This window comes from Rissa tridactyla, chromosome 2 (assembly GCF_028500815.1).
Source record: "Rissa tridactyla isolate bRisTri1 chromosome 2, bRisTri1.patW.cur.20221130, whole genome shotgun sequence".
Classification (NCBI taxonomy): Eukaryota; Metazoa; Chordata; class Aves; order Charadriiformes; family Laridae; genus Rissa; species Rissa tridactyla.
In genome coordinates this window covers 10,863,306-10,884,683 of record NC_071467.1, presented here as the reverse complement: position 1 = coordinate 10,884,683, position 21,378 = coordinate 10,863,306, and the positions used below count along the sequence as shown (strand labels likewise).

Genomic DNA, 21,378 nt, shown 5'->3' with positions numbered 1-21,378 from the left:
AAAACTAAAGAGTACGTCCATGTGTTTATTGACACCACCCCCTTCAAAATTCTCTAGAACATTAGCACATTTTTAAATCACTACAAAAAACTTAAGTCATCTCTTATTTTAAAAGAAAATACTGTATATCCTCAGTGCTGGCTTCTTTGTATGATTCATTTGCCTCAATCTTCCTTCCCTGACTAATTTAAAAGTAAGGAAAAAACTTATTCTATAATTTAAATTTAACATGTTAAATTAGCACTTCCATTGTTATCCCCAACTGCAGTGACATTTTAGTTGTTCACTTGAAGAATATATGACTTGTTTTGGAAATTAATATCAATATAGATTTCAACACATTTTGATAATTTATACTCTCCACAAACAAGAGGCATAAGGTTTTCTAAAATCCCAGAAAGTTATTGCACTTGGTATTCTTCCCATGTGAAAAAGCTGAACGTGATTACAATATTTTATGAAATTCAAATTATAAACAGCTGATGTCCCTCCAAAACCCATACCACCTTCCATTTGCTTTTAAGACATTATCTATCTCTTGAGAAAACATGATAGCTTCTAACACTCCTTCAGAATCAAAGACTTAAGATTTTGACTTAATTTCTCATGACATCAATTTCCCATGACATCACCTTGAATCTGCTTTCACCGTGCACGCACATGGCAGTTCACCTCTGCATCGCTTCCTAACAATTCCAAAAGTGATTTTAAAATATTTAAATATCCTACCCAATCGAGTAATTGAACATATGAAACCAGGACTGTTAAAGTATGTAGGCATGAAAAGGGCTGGTGTGCTGGAAGGTCACAGCACGACAGCACAGACCGAATTTATACACGACTAACCACAAAATAAGGCACAACAAATTGAGAACCTGAACTACGTTTTCCATGTACTTTACTAAGTGTCAACCACGATGGGGAAAAACGGGGCACCAGCAGAGAACAATGTTCATTTGCAGCTGCCATCACAATAAATTAGTCAGAAAATAAATGCTAATGTAGCATTTTCCCCTCAGGAAGCTTTTGTTTTTCCTATCACCATCTCAAAGACTGATCACATACAGGAGGTCAGAGATGAACAACAACGGGATTTAGGCATGAAAATACCCACAGGAAGTCTCAAATTAACCCCAGATATTTTTTCCCTTTAGTTAATAATCTGAAAAAAACTTTGCAAGTGAAACCACTCATAATACCATATTAGTTCACTTACCACACCTTAACACAAAAAAGAGGGCAAATGAAGTTAAAGTAGTTTCATTACAAATAAGAAAAACAATGTATAACTGCAACACTTTCAGGCAAGACAAACTAAAACTTCCACATTTCAAAGTGAGCGTATGAATAACAAAACACAGCTACAGTTAATTGTTACCAAAGTAATATAATACTTTTTCATGTAAGGACAAGAACGAAGCCTCCATCCGCCTATCACGTTTTGGCACTTCTTGACACTCCTCTGATGCTGGACACCCACACAAAGAATGTGTTCCTGACTACAGATACAGCTTTATGACCCAAATTAGCAGGTTTTAGGTTTGTGTACAGAATTATTAATTTTTCTTTACTTCTCCAATTAACGTGGCAATATCTTGTCTCGTCTATTCTACAGCAAAAAACACTGAGACTCTCGCCTTAAGTACCTCCCTGTAAATACTTTGTTAAAGAGGAACAATTTCTAGTTACATACCAAAAAAACCCTGTCTTACATGGCTGAAACTATCTGCGCAACAAACAAAAGAAAATCACATTAAACTACTCTTATATTCTATTTTTAATAAATAAAATCACCAAGCTGTGGTCAAGCCACAGACAACTGAGGATACGGCCAATGCAAACTAATCCAGCCATTTCTTTGGTAAACTGGCAGAAGCCAGTGCAGATGCTGCAGCTGCTGGTTTGGTAGGTCAGTCAGTAGATGTGATCACAGTTAACTTCTAGTTAGCTTTTACCATGTGTATTACACTTTGTCATGAATTTTAACTTCAGGTACAATGTCTACTCTGTCACACAAAAGGGGTAAGACCCATTCTTAGCCTGCATGCAGTTAAAAGTACGCAGAAAGTTATCTTTGAATGAACAACTGCAAGTTTCCAACCCAGCCTTTAAAACACAGTGGCTTCTTCCCCCATCCCTCTCTCAAAATGCACTGGAAAAGCAGCCTGCAATAACCACGCTCACCTTTCACCTGCACCACTAACTGAATGCCCTGCTGCTGAAGGAAACGCCCTGGACAATTTATGAAAATTCACATAAAAGTATTTCAAATAAAAGAGTAAGAGTACCTGAGAGCATTTAGAAGGCCTTCTACACTGTTAGGAGGCTGGTCTTTAAGAACTTTGATGCATCCTTTCATCTAGGAGTTAAAAAAAAAAATACAGGTTTTTTTCACGCTAATACCTTCTAAGTTTACAAAAGTGTTTTATACTCTGTCAGAGAAAGAAAAAGAATATTTAAAAATTGCAGCAGTGTAAACACATTCTCTTGATATTAGAAAGGAATTAAGCTTTCAGTATTCCAGTTTCCTGTGGCAGAATGGCTTAGCTACTTAATAATCTGCATGGCTTTAGACAATGCAACTTCGATATCCAGCTCTACTGACCTTAAAACAAACTGTAAACAAGCAAAAAAATTTCTTTGTTTATCATAAATCCATTAAGAATTATTACATTCAGCCACTGAAATAATGACAACCTCTGTCGCTAATACAATGGGATAACAGTCCATTTGAAACCACCACGAAGCAGCACAGAGTAACAGCACGTATTCCATAGACTTACTACCAAACAACAGCAGAGAGGTGAAGACCGGTGGGTGGTGAACCCAGAACCTAGCTCTTCACCAGATGGTGAGGAACAAGCTAGATGCCATTGTTATTTCCAGTCATTCCGATTTGGATCTTTCAACGCAACCGCTGTTCACAAGTATTTCAAGACACCGTCTGAATTCCATCAAGACAAATTTTTCATGACCTAACAATGACCATTTATGTTGCTGAAGGCTTAGTTTGTATTTCTCACTACTTATGCATATGGTTTGCTAACAGTTACCACTACCCATTTAGCATCAATGGAAAGCGTACATCTGCTACCAGAACCCGGAGGACAGAAAAGGAGCCTACGCACAATATAAATACTCAAAAGATTATTTAGTAACAATAAACTTACATCGATTTTTGAAGTTTTGGCAAAAGCGCCCACCGGATGCACGTGGTCATAGAGTATGATGACACCCACCATTACCCTCAGACAGAATGATACTGTTTCCTCATTTGTAAACCTGCTTCTATATTCACTGTAATTTAAAAACACAGATTATTATTAATCAAACATAAGATGACTAGTAATGCCCGAAATAAGATTAGAGAGAAAAATCCTACTATAAACCCTCAGAGAAAAAAACCAAAACAAACAAAAACCCACAAAATCCACCAACCCACAGACTTTTGAGACTTTTCTTTTTCTTTTCAATAACCTGCATGTAAGTCAGGCCACTGCTTAGAAAGAGTCATCTGGAGACTAACAAAGATTCTCAAGTCTAAAATAGCGCCCTGCTCCTATACCTTTTCAGGCATTTGAATTTTTTAAAAAAAAAAAATATTAAAACAATACATACTAACTTTGCTTTCAATGCTTCCTACCCTTTTCCCTGCCATCCTCTAATACACACGCAAACCAAGCTTCTGACTCGGGGAAAAAACAAAAAGGCAAAAAAAACCCCAAGCTTAATGAAAAATGCTTAACTACCTTCTTGAATGGGACAGATCATTCCTAAGTAGGATAAGAATATAAGTGTTTGGAGCTCAATGTGCTCCAAAACAAACGCACTGTGGTATTTGGGCAGAAACTTAGTTAACTAAGACATGCCTCATGCCTGAGTAATTTTACAAATGGGAAACTATTTGGATCCCAGAAGAAACAGATAAAACCCCCACAGTTTAGTTTGACTTTTTGTTCATACTCCCAGCGCCTCTCAAACTTGCAGCAGACAATAGACTGCCTTCATGCCTAAAAGTCATCTCATAATTCCCCAGACAGGGGCGCTGGAATTTTGTTACAGCCATTGGCCAAGCCAACTTGCAAGGAGGTACCATCCAACGCATGGCCCATAACCTCTCTTTCAGGAGGCTCTAGGCAATCATGCTCAAATAGTGTATTTTCCTGAATTATGTATGAGAAAACCATTTATAAAGAGTGCCAAGAGGTTGTCTAGCTTTCATAGCCATTCTATTTTTAAATATTAATATGTTCAGAAAAGTAGACCGCATGATTTGCATGGCCAGCAAAATGAGACAAGTTAGTTTCGTGTCAAGGTAAATAGTTAAGCTGGTAAAAAGAAAACACCATAGCTCCTAATTACCCCATTATATTTCTTTCACCTTACGCATCACAAGTCATGTCTTAAAGAGGGAGATGATTCAATAGACAATACAGACACTGTTTATACTCACGGGGTTTCCAGCATGACCCTGCACACACTAGCCATGGTGCTTAAGCAATCTGTAGTATTCTCTATCGGTAAATTTTTATTCTGCAGAAGATAAACAGTTTCCAATTCAATTATTGTGAAATATTATACTACAAAAGCTAAATCGAATCAGTGATCTGCCGGCATGGGAATGCAGAGGAATTAAAAACATCAACACAACTATGGCAACTGGGTAACCTCACACTGGATTTTAAAAGTGTCACAATAAAGTTTAGCGACTTACAGTGCAGAGTTTACCATATGAGTTTTGCTTACATTTTTGTAGTTAAAGAAATACACCATTAACACTTTCGACTTTTGGAAGTTTTAAAGGTATCATCTGACCTGCTCTTTAAAGACAGAAATTTCTGCAGCCAAATACATGCATCTGCACAATAGTAAGACTTAAAACGTAAAATAAGAAGCCATTTTTCTCAAGGCATTTTAAGTGCAAAGCAGAAGTTAGGAAAAAATATTAAAAGACAAATGTCTCTTTGTATTAATCATGTAACGTGCAATTTTTTTTATTATAAAATAGCGTGCATTCTTTGCATGTAAGACAGAAATCATCACGGTTATCAGAAGTCAAGCACAATATTTGCAGTGACTAATATTTATTTAGGTAGTGATGGATAAATAGGGATACGTCCAAATGTTGGAATACTTTTCCAGTTCAGGTTCCTCCCCTCTTCTGCAATAACCTAAGTATACTTGACTTCACACAGCAGAACAAAAGCATCTTGGAAAGGAGAAAAGGAAGCTACAAATTTCAATTCCCTTCCCTATTTCAAGCACAGAGAATGAATCTGTTTCCCTTTCAATTTTCTGAAGTTTCTGCTGTAAACCACCACCGAAATGCACCACCTCTCCCACCTCCCTCCTTGGGGAAAGCTATCGCTGCCAGTGTTGTAATGCTATCCATTAACTTTCTGCGACACATCCACAAGGTGGCCAGCTGAACTCACCCTAACCTCTATGGCATCTGAGAAAGATGTTTCATGTTTCTTAAGGCTCCAAAAAAAAAAAGTTTAATTTCTAGATTCCAGATGAAGCCTAATGGAATAGTTTTGTGTTCTAATGTGATTTCTGGCCCTGCAGTGCTTTGAAGTACACTATCCAAGGCATAAATTTATATTCTTACCTCTGACACAAACTTTGTTGTAGCATCACTTAAGGTTTTCAACATTGGCGTTGCTTCAGCATAAAATAAAGACATTCTGTTTGCCAACTCATTATTTACTTCATTTTCTCCCTCTGCCTATAAAAATCAAAGGAAAAAAAGAACGTAAGTGTTCTGTACATGAGAAAAGATCTGTGGTAGTATAAGATCACATTTCATTTCATCTAAGGGTTACCTACTGGGACATTGTTAATCCTCATACGGCTCAGAGTTCTTCTATAGTAGCTGAAGTCATTCTGTATAGCAGGATTTGTCATCTACAGAGATACAGAAGCAAAAAAGTTGTGACAAACTCCTTAAGAAAAAGATAAGAACAAGTTTTCATGAAATATAATACTGAGAGCCTTCTGAAGTAAAAAGGCCTGTCACATGTTGAGAAGCGATATGTAGAACATAAAACTTTCTGGTTAAATTCTCTGATTTTTCAGAACAAGATCTAACAAGAGAAGGAGCAGTCTCCCAAACAGGAGTTTGAGATTAGTAGGTTGAAAGAAAATGGCTCTGCTAGTTTGACTCCAAGGATCAAGCTAGTAAATTAATATCATTTCAGCTTAGTTCTTTGCTTCTTAGCAAGAAAATAGCTGGACTATGGATGTGCACATACTAAAAGCAGCAGCAGCAGCATTATCCCAAGAGGTATGCCAAATTCAGCTGAAGAAACATGATTAATATGAACTGAAACATAACAAGTGCCTAAAGCTAATATGATATTTCATCTGCTTTCTAGTTTAATCTAACTCTAGGTCACATGAACAAACCGAGCACAGTAGATACCCGAGTTATCTACTACATGCTGTATTCTACAACAGAACACAACCCGCCTTGCTTCAGTAAACTTTTCTTTTTGCTAGCCATTGTGTGTATAAAATTACAAGTTCTTACCTTGAGCTCATCAAAGCGGAGTGTAAAGTGAAGAATTTCTGCAAACTGCTTAGCAAGAGCCTGCTCTCGCTCCAGGTGTTGCGTTGGTGAATACGGAGTGCTCGTCAGGGCTCCCAACAGACCTCGCAATCCTGCCTCTTAAATGAGAGGAGAGTATTTTGCAACATACAACTGCACCTGCTTTTTGTATCTCTGCTGACTGATATTCTGCATGCTAGACCTGAATCATCCATCTGCCAAAGTATATGGTAATTAATAATAAAGGGGCTTGATGAATCACTTCTATGTGCCACTTATCACATTTGCTTACAAACTGCTGTAAAGACTAGGTCTGATCAGCACTGACAGCCATGAAAAGACATACTAAAAAGTTTTTATTCAAGCTTTGTCTGGAACGGTTGTGTAAAATATATTTCAATCATGCGTATTAGCAGACTGTAGTGTTTAAGATAACACAGAATTCAAGAGGTACACACCTATCAGCAGAAGTTCTATTTGTTTCTACGATAAACTTATAATCCAACTTCCTACTCATTTTCTTGAGAAAAATACCTCACCTCTTTAACAAAGCAGAACTTGCCTGCAAAAAGCTTCTATTTTTTGAACCACAAATACCTTTTCTTCATGAGCTATGCTAGTAACTGCCTGAAAGCGAGGTAACAACAAGTAGTTTGTGATAAAACAAATCAATTCTAATAGGTTTTATCAGCTTAGACACAAATCCAACTTGACTGATGCTGTAAGAGGCATGAAGGCACCTGCATAAACCAAGACCAAACGTTTCCATAGACCAAATTATTTCTAGTGTTTGGGGGGGAGGAATAATATAGTCACTTTTCATTACTCTTGGTATCAGAAACATTATCAGAATTCAGTCCCGACAAATTAGTCTGCTAATTTTCAAAACAATCTGCTGGTTGGTGCTTTCCAGAGTTACTAAAGAGGGTAGAGAAAGAGGACGACAACTATGCCCACATTCTCTCTCTCCTCCGGGTATCCACCGAAGCAGGTTTGCTTTCACATGCAAGAAGGTAGTATGCAGATATAAATAGGATCTAACAAGACCTTGACCCAGATGTGATCACATCTGAATATGCCAAATTTACTAAAAATGAAGACAACCCCCCCCGAGTTAATACCATTCCACTTACCTAGTCTTTGAGAAAATTCATAGAATTTCTTTAGTTTGCCTACTAGTGGAACGACTGCACCCCATGCCTTCTCTTGCAGCTTCTCATCATTGGGATGCTGTATTGCCTTAAATTAGAGAAAGAGAGGAAATAAATATACTTAGATAAGAATAACTGATACAGTATTGAAAAATATAAAATCTATGCTGGGCAATTGTTTGAGGAACTAGTAATTAAAAATTCTACCTACTGAGAAGCTTCCAGTTAAGAGACAAGCCTGTACTAACCCATGTCTGTTCCAAAAAGCCCTAAATACCTGTGTTGAACAATAAGTATCCTGAACATGAAAACAACTTGAAGAAAGTGTAAAGAAATTGTTAAAAATAAAGCTAATCAAATAAGAAAATTTACATAACCAGACCTAGTTAATTAAAATCAACAACTTCATTGGAGTACCTCCAAGCAAAAAGTTTAGCGATCAAAGACTCATCCTAATGTTGCTATTTATCACCAATTTCTGAATTTGTAAAGAAAAAAACAAAATCAAACTAATTTGCTGTGAAATTCAAGCTAAATATTACAGCAGGAACATTTAAGCCTAACCAACAACATAAAGCACCACCAAGACATGGTATATACCACAGTTTTGAGGTATATATGCACAGACCTTGCCTTTACAGTAAGCTTCCCAGACAGATAAAACCTTAAATTCAGTCTCTCCAGGCTTTTAAGATAGAAACTATACCACTTACCAACTGAAAATTACAAAGAAAACAGAAATAAAAATGCTCGTAACTCTCCTGCTGCACCTTCACAGTCAGCTCCTTGATTCCAAAAACTGTTTTAGCCAACCCTGGGCTGTGAGCTGCAGCACACTCCTCTCTGGTCCATGGGAAGTTTCCTTTCTGAGATGTCTACCTCCTCCTCAGGAGCATCTCTCTTCTTTCTCCATGGGAGCTGCAGGCTTCGTTGCAGAGGCCTCTCCCTGAACATGCTCCTTCCTTGAAGAACAAATAAGCTATCTCCCCTCCTAAGGGTTTTATGTGATGCAGTTACCTTCCTAAAACCTACTTTATGAATTCAACAGAGACTGAATAAAAACTCGTGGTACTTTAAAGCTGAATGGCTCTGAGTATCTCAAATTCACCTAGAGTGAGTGAGCAGAGACCCCTCCTATGTACTAGGATTTCTTAAGAGTATGCTACAGTAACTCCTCACTTTAGGACCAAAGTAACCCCATTGCTGCATCTGAGGAAGAAGGGAAGGGAGTTGAGAGAGTATTTATTCCACCCTTTCTTAAAGGTAAATGAAAAATGGAGTGGCATGCTGTAAAGAAACTTTGCTTCTGCTCCAAACACCTACTTTAGTAAATAAAAGCCAATTAAAAGGAATGAAAATGAGATGTCTTTTGTGTTAGGATTATCACACATCAGACTTCTCCAATTAGCGTACAAAAAAAAAGATGTCGACACCACTCAATATTGCATTGTAGTCACGCCACACTCTCTCCAAATTCACCACTAACTCAGTAAGAGCTTATGTGGGAATATAAAGAAAAATCAATAGCAACAATTCCATAAAGAGTTTGAGAAGCATCATTTGCTATTACACATGTGCATTAATATTACTGAAACAAGCGACATCTGTTTCACTGTTAAAAAGGAACATTCCAGAGCAGAAATTCAAGACAGCAATTTTAATAGATAACATGCTCTGCCAAAACAGCTCCTGCAAGCAAAGTTAAAATCCAGCAGCATTTGGTTAGGATCAGACAATGAACAACCACAGGTTGTGCACAATCATAACGCTCTAGCTCACCTCTCGTATTTCATGGCCAGCTCCTCTATATGACTGCAAGTCTTCCAGTATTCCTTCTGCATCCTTTAACACTACATTCACCTGATTATAAATTTCCTTTTCAGATTCTGTAGGTTGGGCATCTAAACAGTAGAACATATTAAATATATATTTTTTTTTTAACAACAATATGGAATTCAATAGGCACACCATCACCTACGGGACAAATTCGTCATGCAGCAACTCATCAAGAATTTTCCTTTTCTGAAGAGTTACTACAGCGTATAAGGAACTCCAAGAAAGTAATTGCATTTATTTTAGTAGTCTTTTAGATTCATTTAGCATCCCAAAAATTCACCCGGAATCCATCCTTCCTGACTTATTTAAAATTGAGTAGGAGAAGAAAACCTGAGAAGTCATCTTTATAACTATTGTATCGATCTCACCTTAGAGCGCAGTACAAGCTCAATGGAAGAGACGTAGGTAAGCACGCAAAAGACACGCTCACCACAGGTATTACAGGAGGTGTTCATCTCTCTTTATCTAGAAACATTGCATCAGATTATTTTCCATCTTTCCTGCCTCTCCTTTTACTGGTTGGGAAAGAAGCTGTATCTTTTACTTTTAAATATATTTAATTCTCAAAACATATTCTTTATTGTACTAATTGCAAAATCGGAGTTAAGAACAAAAAGATCCAGCGTAAACTTGCTGTCTTTTTTTCTCTCCCCCCTCTTTAAGGATATATGTTGTCTCTCAGCTTTTTTTATAATTAGCTAACGACTTGACAAAACTATATTTGATATTAATTTCAGAAGCACTACACATACAGGTTTCATGAAATGTCATCCAATGAGAAGTATGTTTTGAGAAGAATCAACAAAAGGTTTTAACCTTTAAAAATAATCACCTACTACAAATATCCCAGACCTGGTTTACCCAATACGAGATCAGTTTTTCTTTTAAAGTTCTGATGGAAGCTATAAGGTTAGTTCCTTTTAGACCAATATAAAAAAAAAAATATTAGTTAGTTACTGAAGCTGCTTCTGAAACTCTTACAGAAAAAAACCCCACACTTCTCTGTTTACGTGGGCAAAATATGTTATGAAAGAAATATCAGTATATTTTAATCCAAGATTTCCAATGCCAAAAGTCAGGGTATTAACAATAGATCTTTTTTATAGGGACGAACAAAAACTATCTATGGACAATACATCCTCATGATTTTGCGCAGCTTAAGGAGTCTGGAAAATGTCTTTCTATGATCCGTATGTATAACTCCCACCAACAGCGATGGTAGTTTGGTACATACTTACATTAAAAAGAAAAAAACAATAATCACAATATCCTAGTGTTACACACTAGGCAAAAAAAATTAGAAAATGAAGTTTGTGTTAGGAAAAATTAAGTTTCACATGCATTGCCCATCTGGATTTTGCTGTAATTTTTGCATAATACTTATTTTTACGGTTTAATGCATAGAGAGTGGGTGTTATTAGCAAATATGCCTAAATATAGACCTTGCAACAGTTTAACTGTGATATTTTGAGAACCATCAAGAATTAGCATGGGTTAAAAAAAAAAAAAAAAGCTGGTCACTCCTTTTTTTTAAAAAAGAAAAAAGTTTAAGAGCACCATGTTGATTAGGCATCGAGTAAAAGTGCCAGTGCTTTTCAGATCATCACAAAGGTCACATTCATAATTTTGAAAGCTGCTGAAGACTGCTATAAGAAATGAAGACAAAAAAAATGAGGGAAAAGAGCAGACAGGTAAGCACCAGTTGACTGGCAGCAGTTCATGCACAAACATGAAATGCTATAGTGAAGTACAGACTAAAACATGAAGCTCTGTAGCATAACAGATCGCGTTGTTAAATAATGCAGTCAAGACTTGCCACTTGGATTGTCTCACACTGAGCACATCTCTTGCCTATTCAATTTTTCATGCCATTTTTTCTTTACCTTCTCTAGCAAGGAGAGTTCATTTTTTTAACATGGGGCTGAGGGGGGGGGGTGGAACAGCAGAAGGGCCCAGGAGAACTCCTCCTCCTCCTCCCTTCAAAACACACTGACTAACAGAACAGATGTAGTGTACTATGACCTTCTGAGTTTAGAGGTGAAAATCGTCTTCTAGATACAAATTACGTGGTCTTCACTGAACAGCTGGCTATGCAAGTCGCCAGCCCCTACACCTCTGTTAGTCTGTTCCACTTAAGATGTAATCAGCCAACTATCGTGTTTTATTACCCTAAAAATGTTCCGGGGAATCTAAAAAAATGGTTTAGAATTAATTCATGTTGGTGGGGTGTTTTTTTGCTTTTTTTGTTTTGATTATAAGAGACTTATGAATATACATGTTTTAAAATCCAGTAGGCACTGGATTATTGCTTTTGGTACGTATTTCATTTCAGTGCACCTAGTCCTCTCCAACAGAAGAAAGGTGTAAACCTGATTTGTCCCATCTGTAACTCTTCTGCACCTAGAAAAGAGCTCACATTTAAAAAGTAAATCTAAATTCTTTTTATATTCGCTTCACAGAACATTTAGGATGCATCAGGATAGATTTAAAAGGCACGATACAGAAGGTCTTCAAGCCTAGTGCTGGCTGGCTCAGAGCAATGGGCTTATTTGCTTCTCAGCTGGTTAGGGCACTGCATTCTGAAAGCCCATCACAGTCTGAGAAAGAGGGAAAGGTTCCTCTTCCCAAGCACTGCTGGAACCTTGGCCAGGTGGAGGTGGGATTCCCACACATCAGTAGGGACCTGAGGACTCGACCTATGGGACTTTCACTTGAGAATCACTAATTGTGGAACTTGTTTTCCTCAGCGTGGAGCGCACAGAGCAGGAAAGGGAGTTGTACTTCTGGTGTTAGTCTTGACAGCTAAGAAAAAGCAGCCAGCACTGCCAGGCACCCAAAGAACAGGATGGAGGAGGCATACAATTTCAGGGAATTTCCCTTTCCCCTTCCATGGATGTAAGTTCCTGCCACAATTTTATAACAAGGCTTTGCCTTCACCCGGCACCATTTCCCATAGAAAGAACAAACCCGGTAAGCACAGCACAGCCCACCGAAGTGTTCTGAGGCTTGATATTGTTGCCAAGGGAGCCGACCCCTTGTTAATTCAGGGCTGCTATCCCATTTTTAAGCCAATAGTAAGAAAAGGGAAGACCAAGGTCCCTCAAGTAAATAGGGAGTTCATCTTTAAATTAATTTTAAATTTAATCAGAACGTTACTACACTAGATGCAATACACATTTAGAGTTCAGAAAGCTCACACGATAACGTACTAAAGACAAGAGAGTAGACTTGAAACAATATACAAATGCTGTTATACAAACTAAATGCTATGGGAGTATGACAACATATTGCATGCGGGGAACACACACATTTAGTGACTATTAAAAAAAGTATTTGGCTAGCCTACAGAACTAGTAGGGAGAGAAATTTGGGGTTAAAAGTTTATACTGCACAGCAAACACAATTTAAACTGAGATTTTTCCCAGGGAAGAACACATCAAGTCATCCGAAACTGGCTGGGACAAAACTAACAAGCAAGGGAGAGAAAAATCCCAGACTGCTGGAGATGAAATAATTTATTCATCTCTATCATCATTACGATGGAGAATGCTATCTTTGTGGCTCCTCTGAAACCTAGCCAAGTTCCTTGGAGGTAATGCAGAATACTTTCAGCGCTGGCTTGAGATCACCATCTGCAACCAAAAAATACTCTGCATTTTAGCTACTATTCAAATCTGTGAATTTGGAAAGGATTTGCATGGTGACGGTAGTGACACCAATGCAAAAGTTGAGCTGCAAGTTTCCCACGGTGGAGGGGGCTGGTTTATGTTAACAACGCTGTCCTTACAGAGCTGTGCATTTTCTTCTGCTTATGTTACAGTGGCACTGCAAAGACCTTAGTAGAATACTTCAGACAGTTATTTGTTTCCAATAGGTAAAGTGAATGACCAAAGAAAACAAACTTAACCAACGTTAAGGCAAGGAAAAGCCAACAGCCCATTATACGATTTATCAGGCCATTTTTTGCATGTATTCTGATAGTCAGTCACACAAATCACTCTAATCTAGCACCAAGATAAATATCTGAAAAAAAATAATCTTAGAAACCAGTATAAAGCTTTTCTAAATTTGAAGTTTGTATCCCTATAAAGCTTTATGGATGTTAGATTTTTAGCTGCTTATAGTATCGTGCAAGAGACATTTAACTAGCTTGCTCACTACAAAGATATCTATGGATTTAAGAACAAAAAGACCTCAAACTGTGTATTACTGGGCCAGCCATAACACAGAATTGGCAAATTTGTTTCTAATACAGAGCTTACTTGCTCTTCCACATAAAAACACAATGTTAAGTATCACGAGATTAAGTGCCAAGTCTTGAAGAAAGATCTTGACTGTGTCAAAGCCAAGATCCTGTCAAGGCAAGCTCTCGGAGACGGAGTAGAAAGAAGCAGGGATACACAGTGTAGCAGCAGAAACAAACGCAGGACAGGGTCCAAAACGAATAAAGAACAGTCTAACAATTCAGCCATAATATAAGTCACTTAATTTGACTGCATATGTAAACATTTCATGTCAGCAACCTGCTTACTCTCATGCCAAATCTTGTTCATGCTCAAAACATGCATCTTAAAACAAAATTGATAGCTTTTTAAAAAAAAAATAGCAGCCAATTTTTATTGCAATTGATTTTGGAATTATGTCTCTTGTATTCTGCTAACTTGAATTCAATTTAGTCCAATTATTAAATGGTCGGTATTTGCAGATGAAGGTGGAGCTTCACAACTCCAGTGTTCTCCCATACCAGTTCTCCCCACTTCACTGAGTCGTACCTATGCTCATGATATGTGAGAGTTGAAGTGATTTTAAACAAGTTTTGCTTTCTCATTTTTTTGAACACAGCCCTTGATTATCTCCCCTTTATGGAGAATATTTACAGCTACCATCTTTCAACAACAATATATTCAGAAGAGACAATTGATAACATCAACAGTACAGCATAAGGGTCTAGAAGAGTTGTAACTTTAAATGTCATTAAAGCAAAACCATATTTCTGCAAGCATTCACTTTCACATTAGAACTAATATAACCAATTGCTACTGCTTCTTCAAATACAACTGAAAAATAATTTTAGGGAAGAAAACAAGACAAAATGAATCTCTAATTATCCATATCACAATGTTTCATCATTTTTTTGTTATGCTATTCCACTGTATTTTATTACACAGTCAAAACGCACTTGAACATTACTTTTCTTACTTTACGCTTGCTGGTGTGCAGCTGAGTAAAGCAATAGCATATTTCAAAATAAAGTAATTAAACATGCATAGCAGCAGCCAACAACACTTACCTGCCATTCTTAGGCTATATTATATCATGCAACAAAAAGTAAAAGCAGAAATACTAATAATATGTGAACCTTCCAGAACACCTGGCATTGATGCGAAGCTATACGTCTCTTGTGTTCAAAAGCACTTTTGTCTCTATACCCTGAGCCCTCCTTTTAAGGAGGGATGAGGTTAACTCAAATTTCAATGCCAAATCAAATAAGGCTCACATATACACCTATAACGTGATAATGCCGGAGAGCTATGAATAGCTGTTGCGAGTCAATCTGTACACGCAGCGTTATTCAGTGGCACGCTGGAAGTGAAGAAAAAAGAATCAGGTTTCATATTCAGAATCAGGCTTCATTTCGTCCTTTAAGGCACATGTATCTCCTTGCAATTTCAGCAAGTATTCAAATAATTCAAATTCTTTTTAAAATTTTGAGTAGACGACAGAATTTTGGTTTAAAACAAGAACCGTAACAGATTCCAACAGTGAAATATAATTTGAAAGCCCTCCCTGAAATAACGTTTTTAGGTTTTAGAAATGGAAGTTATTTTAAAACAGATTATTGCTTTCTGCAGAAGTTTGCTGAACAATTATCCATAGCTCAGGCATGCAAAGCTGTTAGAAGGATGGCAAAGTGAAAACATACATTTAGTACATGACAAATGCAGTCTACTGCAGGCAAAGAGTAATAGATATATAAAATCATCTTCTCACTTTCAAAATCAAGGAAAAAATTTGGCCCCTGCTCAAGGTCTGTGCATGTCAAAACTTTTAGAAGGTTCCCCATGTTAAGGTACCTGCCAAGACAAGAATGAGAGAAAAGAAAATTTTCTTTTTATAAGAAGGAACAGCCCAAATATAGTTGATTGAAGCAGTGGGGGAAAGAAGACCAGAGAGTTCCATCAGGCACGAACCCGTCCTTCAGGCTGCCACCCTGACGGGCGGAGGGAGACCCCCACCTTGGGGATGTACAGCTGGTGATCCCAGAGATGCAATGCAGCTTGCCTGTAAGAAGTGACTACGTCACCAACATCTTCACAGCCGCCCGGCCAAGAAAAGGGCAGAACCCCAACTGAAGGCATTGTCAGTAACTAATTCTGTCCTGGTACACCCTAGCAGCAGTGTCCTGAGCAGGAGTACCACATTGAGGGCTAAATACCATATTTGCAAGCACTAACATGGTAGCCATGCTACAGATTTTTACCTGATGGGACAACAGAAGGAAAGAGCTTTCATTTTGTCAGCCCTTATAATTTTGTCAGAAAGCCATTATAGAAAAGGACATCAAGTCACATCATTTCAGTGTGCAGAAAATGAGAACACAGGTATGCCACAGATCTTCTACACAAGGTGCCCAAAACATCCAGGAAGCTCAGACCATTCCACTTTGGACTTCTGGATGTAAAAAACGCACATTGACTGCGCCATGAATGACCAAACCAGGATCAGGAATGATTTAGTACGCACTTTTGTACAAGATAGGATTACAGTCAAACAGTCAGCAACTGCTCAGCACAGATTACTATGGCATACTGACAGAATTTTTCCTTTTATGATTACATGATTTGAAGGCAGATGGATGGACATCACTGACCACAGAGACCCAAAATGACTAAGCACAAGGAACGAAAATTTACACAGTAGCATGATGGTGGCTTGGCTACTACTGGAGGGGAAGAAAAAAAAAAAGGAATGGAAAAAAGACACATGCAACTCTTTCAAATTGAAGATTTGCAACTGAGTCCCCTAGCCTTCACTGCAGCAGGTATCAACAACCCTGCTGTTACCATTGTAAATGCACCAGCTGTGAAGGGCTGAGAGACTTACTTTCAAAATCCAAGAAAAAATGTGCTGCATTGTGGTCTATGTCCCTGGTTAGCACCTTAATGAGATTACCCATGCCAGCAAACCTAAAAATAAAAATGGCAAAATAATTTAGTTCCAATAACCATTTCCTATTTTAAGTAGACGCCTGGGGCTCACTGGAGCTGGGCTTCCATTGGGTTTTGCACACTGTGGATTCATCACCTTCTGGTAGGAAGTAGAAAGTGCACACTGTATGGCATATTTCCGCTCCTCTCCTCCTCACGGAGGAGCGATCATTGAAAGAATTAAAGAGTTATAGCTTTGACAAAAATAAAGATCCAATTTTCTGGCTTCTTTATCTTTCTTTGACACATTTAAAGAACTGTTACTTACGATGACTGAGCAATTGCGTCATTGCATAGCCAAGAAAGCCATTATTGCTTATGACAAAAGCACCATCAAATGAAACTGGTGTCATCATAAGTCTGATTCTTTTGCTATCTCTCCATAATCCAAAATAAATTTTGAAAAGCCTCTTAGTAGTAGTCATCTGTGGCCAATGAACAGTTTTTCCTATCAAATCACGTAAAGTGACAAGTTAAACACGAGTCAGACTTTTCCAAACACAGAAGATAATCAGGTTTCAACAATTCTTCTTATGTTTGCTGTCGCATCCCAGCTAAAAGAAATGAAAAGTGGAAGAAAAATTAAATAGTCATTAGATTACTTCGGGTCAGATAAATTAATGAAACCATGTCAAATGTTACGATAAGTCTCAGAAATCAATACCTTGAGTAGGACTATGAAAATTGCATTTCATAACAAGGCAGCTTTTTCAAGGACCCTCCCATGTTTCACAGAGGCTGAAAACATACTTAGGAACCATTGCCCTGAAGCACCAGGAGTTCACTGGAGTGCTGCTGCCAGACAAATACAAGACATTACCAGAAAATCTGATTTCAAATTATTTAATAAGCCATCAACAGTCTGACATTTAGATTCAAATTTGAATTTTCAGAGCTTGTGTTGCCACATTTCTTGAGTTCCGTAAGAAAAATGCAACTGGTGTGTGAGGGAAAAGCAAACGATATGTTTTTCAGGATCCACAAGGTGTAGCAATAACTCACACAATCAACAAAAGGCAGAGAAGGAAGAGGGAATTAATCCCAGATCGTTGAAAATTACTCAGTCTTTGCTCCAACAACTAATTACGTTAGCCCATGCTCCAACAACTTCTACAGAATGACTAAACAACAGTTAAAAGTCTAGATGTTCAGAAAAGCGACTTGAGTGTAAGCCAAGTGATCACGGTGGGTTCTGCACCCAGAGCCTCATCACTAGGTGCACACTTGCTTTTTTGCACATTCAGCTTTCTCCTTGAACCCTCAAAAAGTGCAAGTCCTGCTTCCTAAGCGTTGGAACTCAGTTCTCTGGAAAGTCAGATCAGACTTCTGAGCCTGTGAGAAACACTCGTTATTTAAGGAAGTTTTTAAGGAAGTATTTAAGGGAGTGTCCAGTTTAGACACTTATCTCAAAAACTAATCCATCAAAATGTGTTTTTTCAAAAGGGCAGCTCTTCCAGAGCTTTCTATTCCATAGCTAAGTGAACTCTTCAAATGCTATACGTGCATCGATGCTGTGTAAACAAGCAACATCAGAAAGCAGAGAAATTACTTTTCTGTATCTCACAAGCATGTTCCGTAACACAGGACTGAAAAAGCCACTTAGTCCATTCCCCAAGAACTAGGACATTCATAATCTGGAAAAAGCTGAGATACAGAGGCATTCTTAAACAATTATTTGTTAACAGGGACAATAAAAAGCCAAAAGTGCAAGCTGCCTAATGGTGACTGAGTCTGTAGATTCAGCTTTAAAAACCAAAGCTCAGTCTCAGAGCAGTGTATTACATATCTCGATTCCAACGTTAACCAACAAGCAAGTACACAGCAGTGAGTGGTGTCGACTGCCTGAAGAGAACTCGAACTACACCCACAATTACTGCCATGCTTCAGTTCTTCAGCCGCACCATCCCCTCCTCCACCTGAGTATTTTCACTACCTCAAGGAAATGCCTCTATGGAGGTTTGGCCTTTGTTTTGATATTAACCAGTCTCCTAAGAGTTTACAGGGTCACGCATGTGGTTTAAATATTGGATAAAGTTACTTCTGAAGGTCAGAGTAGGGGCATGCTTATAGGCTCCAAATATTTGAAGATAAGCTTACAGAAGAGCACATAGCCACTGCAGAACAGATTGTTTAATTGAATCCCTACCACATCCTAAAATGAATAAGGGGTCAGGGACTCAGTCCTGCAATACAAATACCTTCATTCAGATCTTCATCCCTCAGAAAAGTTTGCTAATACGAATATATCGTTTCTTTCCTGGGAGTGAATTTAAGAAATAGAGAAGCACAATAAAAGGTTTGGCAGTACAATGAAACAGCAGATATGAAACAAATTCAAGCAGAAGATGGAACTGATCTAATAGTAACAGTTCAGTGAACAGCCTCTCTCAGAAAAGGAGAGAAATTCAAGATGAGGAGACTGGATTAATTCAACTATGACAGCAACAAGATGACAACATGCGGTATAGGAATAAATTTCAATTTACACGAACAGAAAGCTGCATAAACACTTGTTCATAATAAAGTTCGTAACAGACCTCTTCCCTTGTGCACTCAGTATACTGAAAACAATCTTGATAAACTTTAGTCACATCAGTTTTGCATACAAGATACACAATCACATTTGCTTTCTTAGCAGCAAAATGTTCACCATACATTCAGTTTTTATGGAGTGAGTGGAAATCTATCAGAAGCTGAACAAAACCAGAATTTTTTTTTAAACTTGTATCAAGATGAATTTAACAGTTACTCAATGATCTCAGGTATTTCTGAAAACTGCAAGATTTGCTGGTTTTGATAACTGTGAGAGTGACCATTCCTCCAAGTTATATCCCAAAAAGATTTTAAGAGGCTAAAAAGAGAGCTTGAAAACTCCACTCAGACAAAGAGTTGAAAAGGTATAATTCATCTAGCATTTTTTGGGAAGACGTTTTCTCTCTCCTTAGCATTCAAGGCAATGAATGCAAGATCCAACACAGCAATTCACTCTTCTGGCAAAGCTAAGCACCAGTTTCTTGAGCTCTGAGATGGCCTTCTACAAACAAGACCATGGTGCCAGTGTGGAACTCCCCAGCAGTGTGGAAGCAGCTACAGGTCAACATGCCATGGCTCAGGTTGGATGGCTCTACACTTCTCTACATTATTTTCCTTTCAAAATGTATAGCTAAGCAGAAGACGAGCTGACCTGTTGCACTCACTGGTGGAGCCCTAGAGAGGCGAAAATGAACACTGAGCTTTCTGAGAGGCTGCTATGGCAGCAGGACACCTGGATCAATCTAGAGTAAAGCAACAGAGCTCACGGACGCCTCAGGCTTCTGAAAGGTCCAGATTTACTAGAGATACTTGTTTTGTTGAAGATGGCTTGTCATTTGCGTTTCTGCTGGGTCCAGAACACACGAAAGAAAGTCCGCTACTGGCTCTGATATTAAAGATGATGACAGTCTGCATGTAAAAGAAACAGTCTGCAAAACTAGCTGTTACAGTTATCTTCAGGGACATCATCTGGTACCTGATGCCCTTCAAAAACATCACCAGAATAGATTTTGGTAGCTCTATGAAGACTTATCTTGATAATTAACCACCACAGTGGCATGACCAGTCAGTACTGATTTACCAAGCGCACTCTCAATTTCCTTGAAAGTCCACAACTTGAGCTGAAGTAAGTAGAGTTACTGTTTCAAAAAGTCAGGTGTGGCTCCAGTTAACCAGCCCCGACACTGAACTATCATTGCCCAGTCAAGGCCATCTTCCAGCACTGACTGCATCCTCCTTGAGCACACTGCCGCATCAGTCAGCCCTGATTCAAGAAAGATCTGAGCCTGCACAAAGACCAAAGCCAACGGCAACCACTACTACTGACCGAGTTTTATATCCTGCAGTTGGGCTTTGTCCCACAGCCAAACAGCTAACTTGGATTATTGACTGGAGGTGACTTTTGTGGGCAGTAAACTGACCCACAACTGTTCCAGTGCAACTGGAACAAAATCTACACTGAAGCTGAAATCCTTATCAAGAAGAATTCTGCATATTGCAATCACATGCCCAGCCTTAAGTACAGTTTAGGTCACTGCTTATTTTTTCTTACACAGCTTCAGACTGTCAACCTCTGACCAATTTTATTTGGTATTCTCATTCAGAATATAGTACACTACAAAACTTGCAAACTGTTTTTTCTCCCAGGGGTCTTGTTGATTTTAAGATTTCACAGAGCAGTGTCCAAAGGTGGCTCGTTAGGTAAACGAACAGTGTAAGATTCAGTAAAAGCACACTTTAGACCACTGAAGTTTTCTCTTGACGTTAATCCAACATCATAAAATCAGAGTAGAAACCCGCCCCCCCAGTCTCTGTGCAAAAACTGCCTGTCCCTGTGAAGCTGCCCAAAATCCCTCCTGGCATGCTCTGTACTCCAGCACAATACACGAAGCCACGTGGAGCAGGTTATGGGAAATCAGAGCGCGAGCCAAGAACATGGTTTGAACTTGACCTACTTGCAGAGGAAGACATACGGAATGCCACATCTGATTACAATGATTTGGCCCATTACAGCCTTATGGGGTTGTATGATGTTGCGTGTAGTGTCATGATCAGACAAGCGGAAAGCAAAGGCATATTTTCAAAACAAGTCTTGCACGCA

General features: G+C 38.4%; 1 protein-coding gene across 3 annotated transcripts in view; it reads right to left on the bottom strand.

Moving 5' to 3' along the window:
* The window catches only part of CYRIB (CYFIP related Rac1 interactor B), a 98,501-nt gene that overhangs the window by 1,405 nt on the left and 75,718 nt on the right, over positions 1-21,378 (bottom strand). For 2 of the 3 annotated variants that reach the window (XM_054190824.1, XM_054190826.1), the window contains 9 exons: positions 15,529-15,611; positions 9,481-9,602; positions 7,684-7,789; positions 6,533-6,669; positions 5,830-5,907; positions 5,612-5,728; positions 4,454-4,533; positions 3,171-3,297; positions 2,289-2,359 (listed from right to left, as the gene is read on the bottom strand). In XM_054190824.1, the coding sequence (XP_054046799.1) occupies positions 2,289-2,359; positions 3,171-3,297; positions 4,454-4,533; positions 5,612-5,728; positions 5,830-5,907; positions 6,533-6,669; positions 7,684-7,789; positions 9,481-9,602; positions 15,529-15,601 (911 nt within the window). In that variant the 5' untranslated portion in view covers positions 15,602-15,611. Of the gene's footprint in view, positions 1-2,288; positions 2,360-3,170; positions 3,298-4,453; positions 4,534-5,611; positions 5,729-5,829; positions 5,908-6,532; positions 6,670-7,683; positions 7,790-9,480; positions 9,603-15,528; positions 15,612-16,641; positions 16,725-21,378 lie in introns of those variants that run through there. The other variant, XM_054190825.1, reaches the window with a different exon arrangement.